This window comes from Myotis yumanensis, unplaced genomic scaffold, assembly GCF_028538775.1.
Source record: "Myotis yumanensis isolate MYYU_CA2020_CCGP unplaced genomic scaffold, mMyoYum1.0.hap1 SCAF_14, whole genome shotgun sequence".
Classification (NCBI taxonomy): domain Eukaryota; kingdom Metazoa; phylum Chordata; class Mammalia; order Chiroptera; family Vespertilionidae; genus Myotis; species Myotis yumanensis.
In genome coordinates this window covers 35,953,137-35,966,416 of record NW_027223765.1, presented here as the reverse complement: position 1 = coordinate 35,966,416, position 13,280 = coordinate 35,953,137, and the positions used below count along the sequence as shown (strand labels likewise).

Genomic DNA, 13,280 nt, shown 5'->3' with positions numbered 1-13,280 from the left:
GAGCATTATCCTGTGGACAGAAGAGTCCAGGGTTCGATTCCTGTCAAGGGCACAGAAACGCATTAATTGGTTTCCCAATATTTCTTTCTGTCTTTCCCTCCCTCTTCTACTCTCTCTAAAAATCAATGGAAAGATATCCTTGGGTGAAGATTAAAAAAAAAGAAGTAAATAATTCCCTTGTGATTCTCCAGAAAGAATAATTTATGAAATAGAACCTGAGATGATACGGGAAAAAGATCAGAGATATAACTTTTGGCAGAATATTGTTTTCACTAAGAAAAAGGGAAGAATAGAGGAAAAATAGGGAGATTGAAGAGACATGTTACAATGACTAAGAATTTCTGCCCTTTTGGGGTCTTAGCTTAGCTTTAGAGAACCTGAGCTTTCGTGGAATAGATGTCTGCCTATCTGTATATGCTTCGTGTAAGGATTTAATTTTTTTTAAAGGAAAAAAATGTTAGTTCCTAACCGTATCATTTGCATTTTTTGGTCACAGGGCATTTTAGATTATCTGGATAAAATGTCCCCTCGGCAAATACGAAAACTCTTCTATCTTCTCAGCACACTGGCATTTAGCCAACAGCTTGAAGGCAGCAGTCACATCCAGGTAAGGGGAAGTGTGTTGAGAAAGAATCTTAAACCTTTTTAATTATAATTTACTGAAAGAACAAAAAATAAATCCAGCCTGTGTTGTAGGTGAAATAGAGTACATAGTCATAGTCCCAGCATTTGTTTATTATTTTCTTACCACAAACATTAAGTGCTTACTGTGGAGCAAGCACTGAGATGTTAGGTGTATTAGACCTTCTGTGTGGAAATGGGTCTGTAATCAGCTAACTATGAAACTGAGTAAGAAAAGTAGTTTATATTCTGTGCCGAGTGCCTAGGGGGCACAGAGCATTCTACATCATCTGAGCTTGTTTTCTTTTGTGAACACCATTCATTGAAAAAGCCAGGCAAAGGACTAAAATAAGAGATTAGGTTAGAACAGTGGTTCTCAACCTTCTGGCCCTTTAAATACAGTTCCTCATGTTGTGACCCAACCATAAAATTATTTTCGTTGCTACTTCATAACTATAATGTTGCTACTGTTATGAATCGTAATGTAAATATCTGATATGCAGGATGGTCTTAAGTGACCCCTTGGAAAGGATCGTTTGACCGCCAAAGGGGTCATGACCCACAGGTTGAGAACCACTGGGTTAGAATCTTAACACATGGCTCTTTTGTATCTTTGGTGCCACCCTGTGGCAGTAATCCATACTAAATTATGAACAACCAACATCCTTTTAAAATTAAAAAATAAATAAATTGGCTAGGTAATATGCACATGATACAAAATTCAAAAGGTATGGGAAGGTAGTGAAAAATAAGTCTCTCCTCTTAGTCCTCTAGACATCTAGTTCTCTAAAGACAATCACTGTTACTATTTTATAGCTTTCTGAGATGTTCTGAGCATTTACAAATTTGTATTTATCTATTATTCTACTCCTTACCCTCTTATTTTGCATCCTGAACATCTTTTTCATGTAGCAGTACATTTTGAAGATAGCTTCATATCATTAATTTAGAGCTAAGTCATTACTGTTTTAAATTGTGGTACATACATAACGTAAATTTTATTATTTTAAGCATGTTTAAATATACAATTCAGTGGCATTAAGTACATTAACAATGTTGTACAGCAGTCACCACCTATATTCAAAATTTTTTCATCATCCAAAACAAATTCTGTACCTGTTAAGTGATAATCTTCCATTTCCCTTCTCCCTAGCCCCTGGTAATCTCTAATCTACTTTCTGTCTCTGAATTTACATATTAGATACCTCATTTAAATAGAATCATACAGTATTTGTCTTTTTGTGTTTGGCTTATTTCACTTAGCATAATATGCTCAAGGTTCATCTATGTTGAAGACTGTATTAGAACTTCATTCCTTTTTATGGCTTGAATAAAAGTCCATTTTATGTGTATTAAGGTATATACCACATTTACTTTATCCATTCATTCATTCATGTACACTGGGCTTTTTCCATCTTTTGACTATTGTGAATAATGATACTAGGAATGTAAGAAAGAGTACAGGTCTCTCACTGAGTCCCTATTTTCAATTCTTTTGTATATATACCTAGGAATAGATTTGCTGAGTCATATGGTGATTATGTTTAATGTTTTGAGAACCACCAAACTGTTTTCTACAGTAACTGTACCATTTTACATTCCTATGAATAGTTGAGGGTTTCCATTTATCTGCATCCTTACCAACACTTATTTTTTAATTTTTAATTATAACCATCCTACTGGGTGTGAAGTAGTATCTTACTGTGGTTTTGATTTGCATTTCCCTAATGACTAATGGTGAACATCTATGTGCTTATTGGTCATTTGTATATCTTCTTGGAAAAACATCTGTTCACATCCTTTGCTCAGTTTTTAAATGGGTGTGTTTTTATTTTTTTAATGTGTAATAATTCTTTATGTGTTATGCATATTAATTCCTTACTAGATATATGATTTACAAATGTTTTCTCCCATTCTAGGGGTTGTCTTCCCTTTTTTTTGCTTTTGGTGAGTTTTTTTTTCAGAGAGAGAAAGGGAGAGGGAGAGAGGGATAGAAACATCAATGATGAAAAGAATCATCCCCTGCTGGGGATCAAGCTGGCAAACTGGGTATGTGCCCTGACCGGGAATTGAACCGGTTCATGGGTTGATGCTGAGCAATACTGGCTGAGCCCATTTCATTTTTTGATTGTGAGTATCCAGTTTTTTCAGCACCTTGAAAAGTCTATCCTTTCCCCATTGAATGGTCTTGGCACCATTTGTGGAAAATCAATTGACCATCTATGTGAATATGAAGGTTTGTTTCTGGATTCTTTCTATTCATTGGTCTATATGTGTGTCCTTATGTTAGTAGCACACTGTTTTGACTATTATAGCTTTGTAGAAATTTTGAAATTGGCAAGTGTGAGCCCCAAATTTGTTCTTTTTCAAGATTGTTTTGGCTGTTTGGGTTCCTTGAAATCCCATATGAATTTTAGTATGGGTTTTTCTATTTCTGCAAAAAATGCTATTGGGATTTTAATAAGGATCGTGTTGAATGTGCATATCCTAACTATTTCTATTTCATAATTTTATTAGCTGAACAGTAAATAGCATTATGACAATTCACATATGCTTATCGAGCAACTATCCAACAGTAACAATAATAACTTACTATTGAATATCTACCATGTGCCAGGCACTGTTCTAGGAAATTTCATAATTTGTCTCTGATCCTTTTATAGATGAAAAATATTAAGACTCAGAGAGATGAAATGACTTGCCAAAGGCCACACAGTTAATCACTGATAGAACCCTTGTTATTCTAGTTTCTTTGGCTCTGATATCTGTAGGTTCTTTTGCTATACCATTCCTCTTTTTCTTTTCTGTATCATTGTCTCCTTGTAGGATGACATGCATCTGGTGGTAAGGAAGCAGCTGTCTAGCAGCATATTCAAGTACCAACTCATTGGTATTGTTGGTGCTATCACCATGGCTGGCATCATGGCATTAGACAGGTATGCATGGAAATTGGTCAGTTAACCAAGTTGCTGCCTTACAGAATAAAGTATTACATTGTGTAGACATCATTGTAACAGCAGATATTAAAACCACTAGAGGCCAGGGCACGAAATTCGTGCACTGGTAGGGTCCCTAGCAGCTGCCAGCCGCCAGCCGGATACTCCTTCCCTTTCCCCGGCTGCCTGCCACCGCCAGCTGGGGCGTCCCTCCCTTCCCCTGGCCGCCTGCCAGCACCAGGGCCTCCCTCCCTTCCCCTGGCTGGCCCGCCCCATGGTCGAACTTCTGGAAGAACTCCGGTTGAGGGGACAATTTGTATACTATGCTTTTATTATATAGGATAATAAGAAAAGTGAGCAAATGTTAGTTGCCACTTTTCCACGTTAACGTCCAATTTTTTATATATATATATCTACACTAATAAAAAGCAAACATGCAAATTGACCATACCTTTGCTATGCCTTGAGCCACGCCCACCAGCCAATCAGAGTGACTATATGCAAATTAACCCAACCAAGATGGTGGCCGGCAGCCACGGAGCTGGAGCAAGCAGGAGGCTTGGTTGCCCCAGTGATGGAGGAAGCCAAGCTTCCCACCTGCCGCGGCCAGCTCTGAGCTCCACTCAAGGCAGCAAAGTTTCAATTATAGAAGATAAATAAACCCCAGATACCTGCTTTCAGCCGGCCGTGGCCACAGAGCTGGAGCAAGCAGGAGCTTGGGTTGCCCCTGGCAATGGAGGAAGCCAAACTTCCCGCCTGCCCTGGCCAGCTCTGAGTTGTAGCCTTATTATAGAAGGTAAACAAATCCCAGAATAAAAAGAAAAAAAGGAGAGGCTGGGAGCTTCCGTCGCTGGGGGGCTTGGCCAGCCTGAAAATGGCCCTCAACCCCTCACCCAGGCTGGCCAAACCTCCATGGGGTGAGGGTCCCCACTGGGGGGGGCTTGACCAGCCTGCAAACAGCCATCAACCCTTCACCCAGGCTGGCCAGGCACCTAAGGGGGACCCCCACCCTGAAGGGGGTGTGACCAGCCTGCAAACAGCCATCAGCCCCTCATCCAGGCTGGCCAGGCACCCCAGTGGGGACCCCCACCCTGAAGGGGGTGTGACCAGCCTGCAAACACCCATCAGCCCCTCACCCAGGCTGGCCTGGCACCCCAGCAGGACCCCCACCCTGATCCGGGACACCCTTCAGAGCAAACCAGCCAGCCCCCACCTGTGCATCAGGCCTCTATCCTATATAATAAAAGGGTAATATGCAAATTGACCCTAACAGCAGAATGACTGGGAATCACTGATCACTATGACACACACTGACCACCAGGGGGCAGACGCTCAATGCAGGAGCTGCCCCCTGGTGGTCAGTGCACTCCCACAGGGGGGGCTCTGCTCATCCACAAGCCAGGCTGATGGCTGCCAGCACAGCGGTGGTGGCAGGAGCCTCTCAGCAGCACTAAGGATGTCTGACTACAGCTTAGGTCTTCTCCCCGCTGATAAGTGGACATCCCCCGAGGGCTGCCGGGTCTGACTGCCAGCTTGGGTCTGATACCCCAGGGTACGGGCCTAAGCCAGCAGGTGGACATCCTCCGAGGGGTCCCAGACTGCAAGAGGGCATAGGCCGGGCTGAGGGACCCCCGCAAGTGCACAAATTTTTGTGCACCAGGCCTCTAGTGTGTGTGTGTGTGTGTGTGTGTGTGTGTGTGTATATATATTAATTTCAGAGAGGAAGGGAGAGGGAGAGAGACATAGAAACATGAATGATGAGAGATCATTGATTGACTGCCTCCTGCACACCCCTCACTGGGGATCAAGCCTGCAACCCAGGCATGTGCCCTTGACCAGAATTGAACCCTTGACCCCTTCAGTCTACAGGCCAACACTCTATCCACTGAGCCAAACCAGCTAGGGCATTCTCTTCCAATCTTGACTGTATATGCCACATATAATTTTTACAGAATTGTGATCATGTCATTGCAATCTGATGATTAAAAACCAGGGATTGCCAAGAAATAAAGTTCTAGAAATGTTTCTACAAAAGGGAAATCCTGATTCTCCTGGGATGCATTTTTCTGTATCTGCTCTGTCTGGGCACTAGACAATACAGGTTTCTTCATTGCTGTTATTCTTTTTTTTTTTTTTTTTTTAATATATTTTATTGATTTTTCACAGAGAGGAAGGGAGAGAGATAAAGAGTTAGAAACATTGGTGAGAGAGAAACATCGATCAGCTGCCTCCTGCACATCTCCTACTGGGGATATGCCCGCAACCCAGGTACATGCCCTTGACCGGAATCGAACCTGGGACCCTTCAGTCCGCAGGCCGACGCTCTATCCACTGAGCCAAACCGGTTTCGGCAATTTGCTGTTATTCTTGTCTGGGACATGATGTTTAACACAAAGTCTTTCTATGGGTGCCCTCTTCCCCCCTGCACTTTGATGCCAAAATTGTAGCATCTAAAGGAACATTTGATTTGGGGCGTGATAAGATATTGCCACTGCAAAATGACATTGGAGTTCAGTTCATGATCCCTGGAAATGATTTGTCAGGAATTCCTGAGACCTCAAAAGACATCCTTAGAATCAGCATTAGTAATTTGTAGAGGCTGAATAGTGTACTGGTTCATTTTCCAGAGCTATACTGTTTGCCTGGGGTCGAATACTAGCTCTATTTTTTATTAGCTGAATAATCTTAGGCAAGTTACATTACCTCTCTGTGCTTTTTTGTATTCTCACATCTGTGAAATAAAGATAATAGTATTTACTTTCAAATATGTTTTTATTGACTTCAGAGAGGAAGGGAGAGGGAGAAAGAGAGAAACATTTTGGAGAGATCAATAAACACACACCTCTGCCTTCCTCCAATTTAGCTCATTTTGCTGTGCACCTCTCTCCAAAATCAATAAAAACATTTTTTTAAAAATATAAGATAGCCATTGTTTGTTCTAATCCACATTTTGTGTGACCTAAATAAATACTGCTCTCTCCCTTTATGCACTTATTTTTGTTTGTTAATCCTCACTTGAGGATATTTTTTCATTGATTTTTAGCAAGTGTAGAAGGAGGGGGAGAGACGGAGAGAGAGAAACATCAATGTGAGAGACACACATTGATTCGTTGCCTCCCACATGCACCCCGACCAGGGTCAGGGGGATTGAGCCTGCAACCTGGGACCCTTCAGTCCTCGAGCCAACATTCTATCCATTGAGCCAAACCGGCTAGGGCCCTTCGTGTATTTTGTCATTACCCTCATCTCAGGGAAGGTGAGATTCTTAAACTTAATTGCCGGTTATTACAAAATATTACAAAAGTAAAGCTAAAATTTCTTCTTTTTAGAAGTAGATTTTCAAGTTTGATCCAAGGGAAAGCAGATCTGAGCAATGAACAGTACACACAGGTGAGTTATTGTAATGTAATTGCATATGTTTATGAGAAATTGAGAAATTGATTCTGGTTACTGTCAGTTTATCAGAAAGTGTGCTGGTTTTTTCAATATATGTTTTTCAGAACTCAAAGAGATTTGTACCACTCTTGTGGCACTTAGAATCTACTGGCTTGCTTTGCATTTATTTCTGCATCTGTCTAATCTCCCTAATTAAATCGTGAATTCCCTGAGAGCAATAAAGATGGGCCGTGTTTGAAGAATATCAGATTGATCAGAGCATAGTCAATGTGTAATTAGAGAGTTGGAGAGAAAGCTATATTGGAGATAGTAAACAAGGCTTTGAATGTGAATCAAAACATTTAAATTTTTTTCTCAGAGGTAGTCCTTAAGGGTTTCTTAGCCTAGAAATGGCATAATCCAAGCTTTGCTTTAGAAAAACAAATGGCTACGTGTCTTGTGGATTGGAAAAGAGGTGAGATTAGACAAAGACAGACTGGTTCAGATGCTCAGGAAAACCTGAGGTGAGAGGTAATAAGCACTTTGCCAGTGAAATTGGAAAGGGAAAAAACTAAGTGGGGTGAATGGTTTTAGGGAAGCAGTGGCAGCTCATGGGCTGAACCATTCTTTGTCTTCGGATGCTCCAGGTGACCTCATTGTTGCAGTTGGTTCATTCCTGCAGTAAGCAGTCTCCTCAGGCCTCTGTACTGTACTATGATGAATTTGCCAACATGATTCAAATAGTAAAGCTGGCTCCAAAAGTGCTGGTAAGGCCAAGTATCTTTTTCTTTTTCCTTTTTTTAATATATTTTTATTGATTTCAGAGAGGAAGGGAGAGGGAGACAGAGATGGAAACATTAATGCTAGAGAGAACCATTGATGGGCTGCCCTCTGCACACCCCCTACTGGGGATTGAGCCCACAATCTGGATATGTGCCCTTGACTGGAATCAACCAGGGACCTTTCAGTCCACAGGCCGGCGCTGTATCCACTGAGCCAGACCGGCGAGGGCCCAAGTATCTTTTCTTAAAGCAACAAAGCATGAGTGCTGCTTTACTACACGTTCTTCAATCCCTCTCTCTGTTGTGCTGCAAAATTAAATTATCCTATGAGCTCTAAGTGTTCGGCTGTTCTGACTCCCCTGCCCCAGACCTCTTCTCTGAGGCCTTCTTCACATAAGAATAGTAAGCATGAGGTGTTGATAGTGTTGATGTTGTTGATAGTTGCCAGGCAGTGTGTTAAGCACTTTTCATGCATTACGTCTTTTCAACTTCATAATAATAAAGCATTGTTATTTCCTTTTTAGAAATGAGGAAATTGAGGCTTAGAAAGGTCAATAGTTTATCTAGGGCTCCACTGCACATACACCATGGGCTACACAGCCTCTTTTGTTTGTTTCCTGAAGGAATGGGTTGGGCAAACCATCTTTAACGATTTTCAAGATGCCTTTGTGGTTGACTTGTGTGCTGTTCCCGAAGGGTAAGTACTATTTACTCCCTGATTTGATTATACTGGTGGATAAATTATGTCAGTAGCTAGTACAGATATCAGAATGCCCTTGACCTCAGCCAAATCTAGCCTATTCCCACAACTTCTTTCATCCCAAACCCAGTACCCCTGGCTCCAGAATTGCAAAATGTTTCCCTACAGTATCCATTATCCTGTTTCTCATTTCTCCTCATAATAGGGAGATTGATTTGTTCTAGTGGTTTCCCCTATAGACTTGTATACCCTTGAATTAGGCATCAGATTCTGGTTTCTCTCCACAGTAACTATCCATTTCCTGTGAAAGCTCTCTATGGACTAGAAGAATACAATAGTCAAGATGGGATCGCTATCAACCTCCTGCCACTGCTGTTCTCTCAGGACTTTGCAGAAGATGAGGGTAGAAGGACTTCACAGGAATCAGACCACAAGTCAGTACACTTTCTTCTCTAAAACCTCTGCTGATGTTTTGAATGTTCACAGGAATTCCACAGTTCTTGCAATCTGTGGGGAACTTAATTGAAAAGGGTTTCTCCAAAGACAGGTAATATTTGGATGGGTTAGCAGAATCTTTGTTTTCCTCTTGGACCTTTTAGTTGGAATTTGCATTGCCTCATGACAGCCAGCAGGTTTCTGTGAGGCTATTTTTGTTTCTCTTTCCCTCCCAGGGACATAATTGTCTACCTCTGCCATTTTCACTCCCTCCTTCCTAACACATGGCATTCATTCTACTCACCTCTGCCTTCCTCCAGTTCAGCTCATTATGTATCTGCTGTGCATCCATTAAGTTCCTTGTCATATGTTCTTAAAAGTAGACAGTTATTTTGGGCAAAATTTCTTTTATTATAAGTTTGGGCTCCCCATAAATGTGAACTAATATGCCTGTAAAGTCTGATATGGAAATGGATTTTTCCTTCCCAGGTTGGTCTCTCCGTTGTGCCTAGCTCCCTATTTCCGGTTACTGCGACTATGTGTGGAGAAACAACATAATGGAAACTTGGAGGAGATTGATGGTTTGTTAGGTATAGGACAAAGTTATCAACCTGTCCTCTTTGTGACCTTCTTTGGTAAACTTAGGGAAGGGGCAGACCAGTATATGGTGTTTGGGGGAGGAATTCTCTTTCTTTTTCTTTTTTAAAAAAAATATATTTGATTTTTTACAGAGAGGAAAGGAGAGGGATAGAAAGTTAGAAACATTGATGAGAGAGAAACATCGATCAGCTGCCTCCTGCACACCTCCTATTGGGGATGTGCCTGCAACCAAGATACATGCCCTTGACCAGAATCGAACCTGGGACCTTTCAGTCCGCAGGCCGACGCTCCATCCACTGAGCCACACTGGTTAGGGCGAATTTTCTAACTTCGCAGAATAGTATAGCAGTAATAATAGAGTTCCAAAGACAAAATAATACATATCAGACGTCCAACATGTTAACAATCAATTGTTATCATAGTTTCATATTACTTTCTGGTCTTTGCTTCTATAGTTGTTGCTAAAACTTCTTTATCATATTTGTTGACTGCTGCTAATATGGAAGTATTTGGGGACTTGATCTTCACATACAAGTTAAATGGGAAACTACACAGAAAGAGAGTTAGCTTTAGGGGCAGCATCCAGGTTCTGTTGACTTGAACCAAAGGGAGTAAAAAGTCTGTTTTCTTTCAGATTGTCCTATATTGCTCACTGACCTGGAGCCTGGAGAGAGGCTGGAATCCATGTCTGATAAAGAACGTTCATTCATATGTTCACTCATATGTCTTACTCTCAATTGGTTCCGAGAGGTGAGCAGAGTTTTTAGAACAATTCACCTATTATCTGTAGTTAGTTTCAAAAGGAAACTATTTTCTTGATTCCCACAAGATGCCCTAAAAAGTCTACCAGGCACTAACCTCAGTGTATTTCTCTCGCTGTGTGTGTCTCTCCCCACCCCCACCCCCAATTATATGTATCTTCTGATGCAGCCAAATGAAAATACTAGAATTCACTTAATGTTGCCTGTGCTTTACTACCTCTAACCCTTTCTCATAGTACTTTTACTTCTGCCTGGAATAATGTCATCTTCACTGTGAAAAAATACTGTTTATCCTTGGTTAAGTACACACCTAATGTTTCAAATCAGTGAGATCAATTGAATGAGTTTCCCCTTTCTTTTAGAACATATTTGTGCTTAATGAAATGCACAATAATATGAAATATAAGGAAAGTGAAATGATGAAAATTATGGTATCATCTTATATCTGCATCTCCTTTCTCATGCATAATATCTTTGAGAAAGTTTATTTATTTGAATTATCTCTTCTTACCCTCACAATTATATTATGACATAGGCACCAATGAGTATTATCCTCTTTTAATACATATGGAATTGTGGGTACAGAGAATTTGGTCATTAAAAGTTACCAAGCACTCTACCATGCCAAATGCTGGACTCATTTAATTCATATAACAACTGCATTCCTATCTTATAGTTGAAGAAATAAAAGCTCAGAAAGGTTAAAGATTTGGCCAGGGTCACACAACTAGTAAGTAGTGGAATAAGACTTGTTTCACCAAAGTGTATGCTCTCTAGCCACTGTGCTATTCTGCCTTGTCATTTAACTTGTAATAAATAGAACTAGGATTAAGAGTCAGGTCTTATGTATTGGCCCAGGGCTTTTCCCTCTACAGCATTTTGCTGAGAGTACTTTTTACATTACAGACTAAACTTACAGATCCTGCCACTGAATGGCATCTTAGCTCTGGATGAACAAGGTTAAAATCTGAACAGTTCAAAGTATGAGAATATAATTTTTACCTTTGCAGGTTGTAAATGCCTTTTGTCAGCAAATGTCACCTGAGATGAAGGGAAAGGTACTCACCCGGTTAAAGCACATTGTAGAGCTACAGGGAATCCTGGAAAAATACTTGGCAGGTAAGGGAAATATCCTGGTAGCCCTACTTGGAGAGCAGTGAGGAGATAAAGAAGTTAGCTTTTAAGCCAGGCTCAATGATAGCAATGAGTGTGTCCATTTTCCTTCTATCATTATCGCCAAGAGCTCTTTCTGCTTAAAAAAATATAAAACATTGGTTAGGTTACTTTGCTTCTTTGGAGGTCAACTAGTAAGTTGCAGTGCCCTTTGACTTCCTAAACATAGTTATGAACCAGGAGTAGAGCTGAAAGTTCATAATACCTCTGACCATTAAGTAAACTTGTCTTTTAAAAGTGTTAGCTTGGTTCTGTGGGAAAAACATGGAGCTTCCTAAGTTATCTATGGCCATTTTCCTATGCCTAAACAGCCAGATGACTTGAATGCATCTTGTAGGAAGTCGGCCATGCTTGGTAGTTCTAGAAACTAGTTTTTAGCCAATTGGGTAATTAGCATTCCCAGTCTATCAGTGGTATATGATTGTTATATATTGAGTTTCTGCCTGCTATCTATTTCAGTCACCCCAGACTGTAGTCCTCCCCTTGCAGCCTTTGACTTGGAAACTTTAGCTGTAACACCTCATGCCAGCACTGTATTTTCAGCAAAAATAAAAAAACAAGGAATTACAGGTAAGTTCTTACATCTTATTGTCTCCGTATGAGTCACATTGAATTGACCTAAGAGGTTATGTGCATTAAGGCATCAGTATTGGAGAGATTATGTAATTGAATCCTTTCTTTAGCATTTATAATGAACTATAGTGTGGGGTTATAAAATTACCTCCTCTGACCCAGCTGGCGTGGCTTAGTGGCTGAGCATCGACCTATGAACCAGGAGGTCACGGTTCAATTCCTGATCCTGGCACATGCCAGCATGTGGGCTCAATCCCTAGTGGGGGACCTGCAGGAGGCAGTTGATCAATGATTCTTTCTTGTCATTGATGTTTCTATCTATCTCTCCCTTCCTCTCTGAAATCAGTGTTCTTTAAAATTTACCTCCTATGCCGATAAGGAGTCTTTAGTAGGTTGTTTGCTAAAGGCAGTGATATTTAGTAAGCATGATTATTGATTCCTTGACTCACTTTGCTCTTTTTGAAACATAAGGAAGAAGGAGTCGAAAAGCAGGTGGGAACAAAACATCCTCCCATGACATGATTTCAAAGGAGGATGGTTCAGAATGCAACCCTACACCATCTAATAGAGGCCAGCTGGAAAAGGTATTGGAATGATGCATATCCATGAAGGTGTGTGACTGCCCAGTGAGATTAACAGAGGGCCAGCTTTATTGTCTGCATTTCACAGAGAAATATTAGGGAAAGGAGAGGCAAACAAGCTTCTGTAGGCCTTACAGTGTCCCTGTCAGTAGCAGAGTTCACATTAGACTCCAAGTTCTTATCACCACCACCTTGTTTTTCTAATTATTTTCTTGAATATTTTATTCCATTTTTTGCATCCTAGCAGTATTTTGAATCTTCCTTGTAATTATCAGCTTCTGTCTGTAAGCGTGGTTGTAAATATACACTTTTTAGCTTCTTTCCCCTTTTCAATCCCAGATTGTCTACTTTTTTTTTTTTTTATAAATATATATATTTTATTGATTTTTTTACAGAGAGGAAGGGAGAGGGACAGAGAGCTAGAAACATCGATGAGAGAGAAACATCGATCAGCCGCCTCCTGCACACCCCCTACTGGGGACGTGCCCGCAACCAAGGCACATGCCCCTGACCGGAATCGAACCTGGGACCCTTCAGCCCGCAGGCCGACGCTCTATCCACTGAGCCAAACCGGCCACGGCGATTGTCTACTTCTTGATAAATTGAGATAACGTGAAGTACTTTGTACAGTTTCTGGTACTTAATAAACAGTAGTTCCCTTTCCCTATAACTCTACCACTCACAAAGTGGATTTCATGTGTTTGTGATATTGCCTGAACCACATGGATCCTAATTATTTCTGT

General features: G+C 40.9%; 1 protein-coding gene across 2 annotated transcripts in view; it reads left to right on the top strand.

Moving 5' to 3' along the window:
• FANCD2 (FA complementation group D2) overlaps positions 1-13,280 on the top strand; it is a 98,883-nt gene that overhangs the window by 61,426 nt on the left and 24,177 nt on the right. For both annotated transcript variants that reach the window (XM_070433656.1, XM_070433655.1), the window contains exons 18-28: positions 497-607; positions 3,448-3,557; positions 6,887-6,947; positions 7,580-7,699; positions 8,338-8,411; positions 8,702-8,848; positions 9,339-9,439; positions 10,084-10,199; positions 11,221-11,329; positions 11,843-11,953; positions 12,428-12,540. In XM_070433656.1, coding sequence (XP_070289757.1) covers positions 497-607; positions 3,448-3,557; positions 6,887-6,947; positions 7,580-7,699; positions 8,338-8,411; positions 8,702-8,848; positions 9,339-9,439; positions 10,084-10,199; positions 11,221-11,329; positions 11,843-11,953; positions 12,428-12,540 — 1,173 coding nt within the window. The remainder of the gene's footprint in view (positions 1-496; positions 608-3,447; positions 3,558-6,886; positions 6,948-7,579; positions 7,700-8,337; positions 8,412-8,701; positions 8,849-9,338; positions 9,440-10,083; positions 10,200-11,220; positions 11,330-11,842; positions 11,954-12,427; positions 12,541-13,280) is intronic.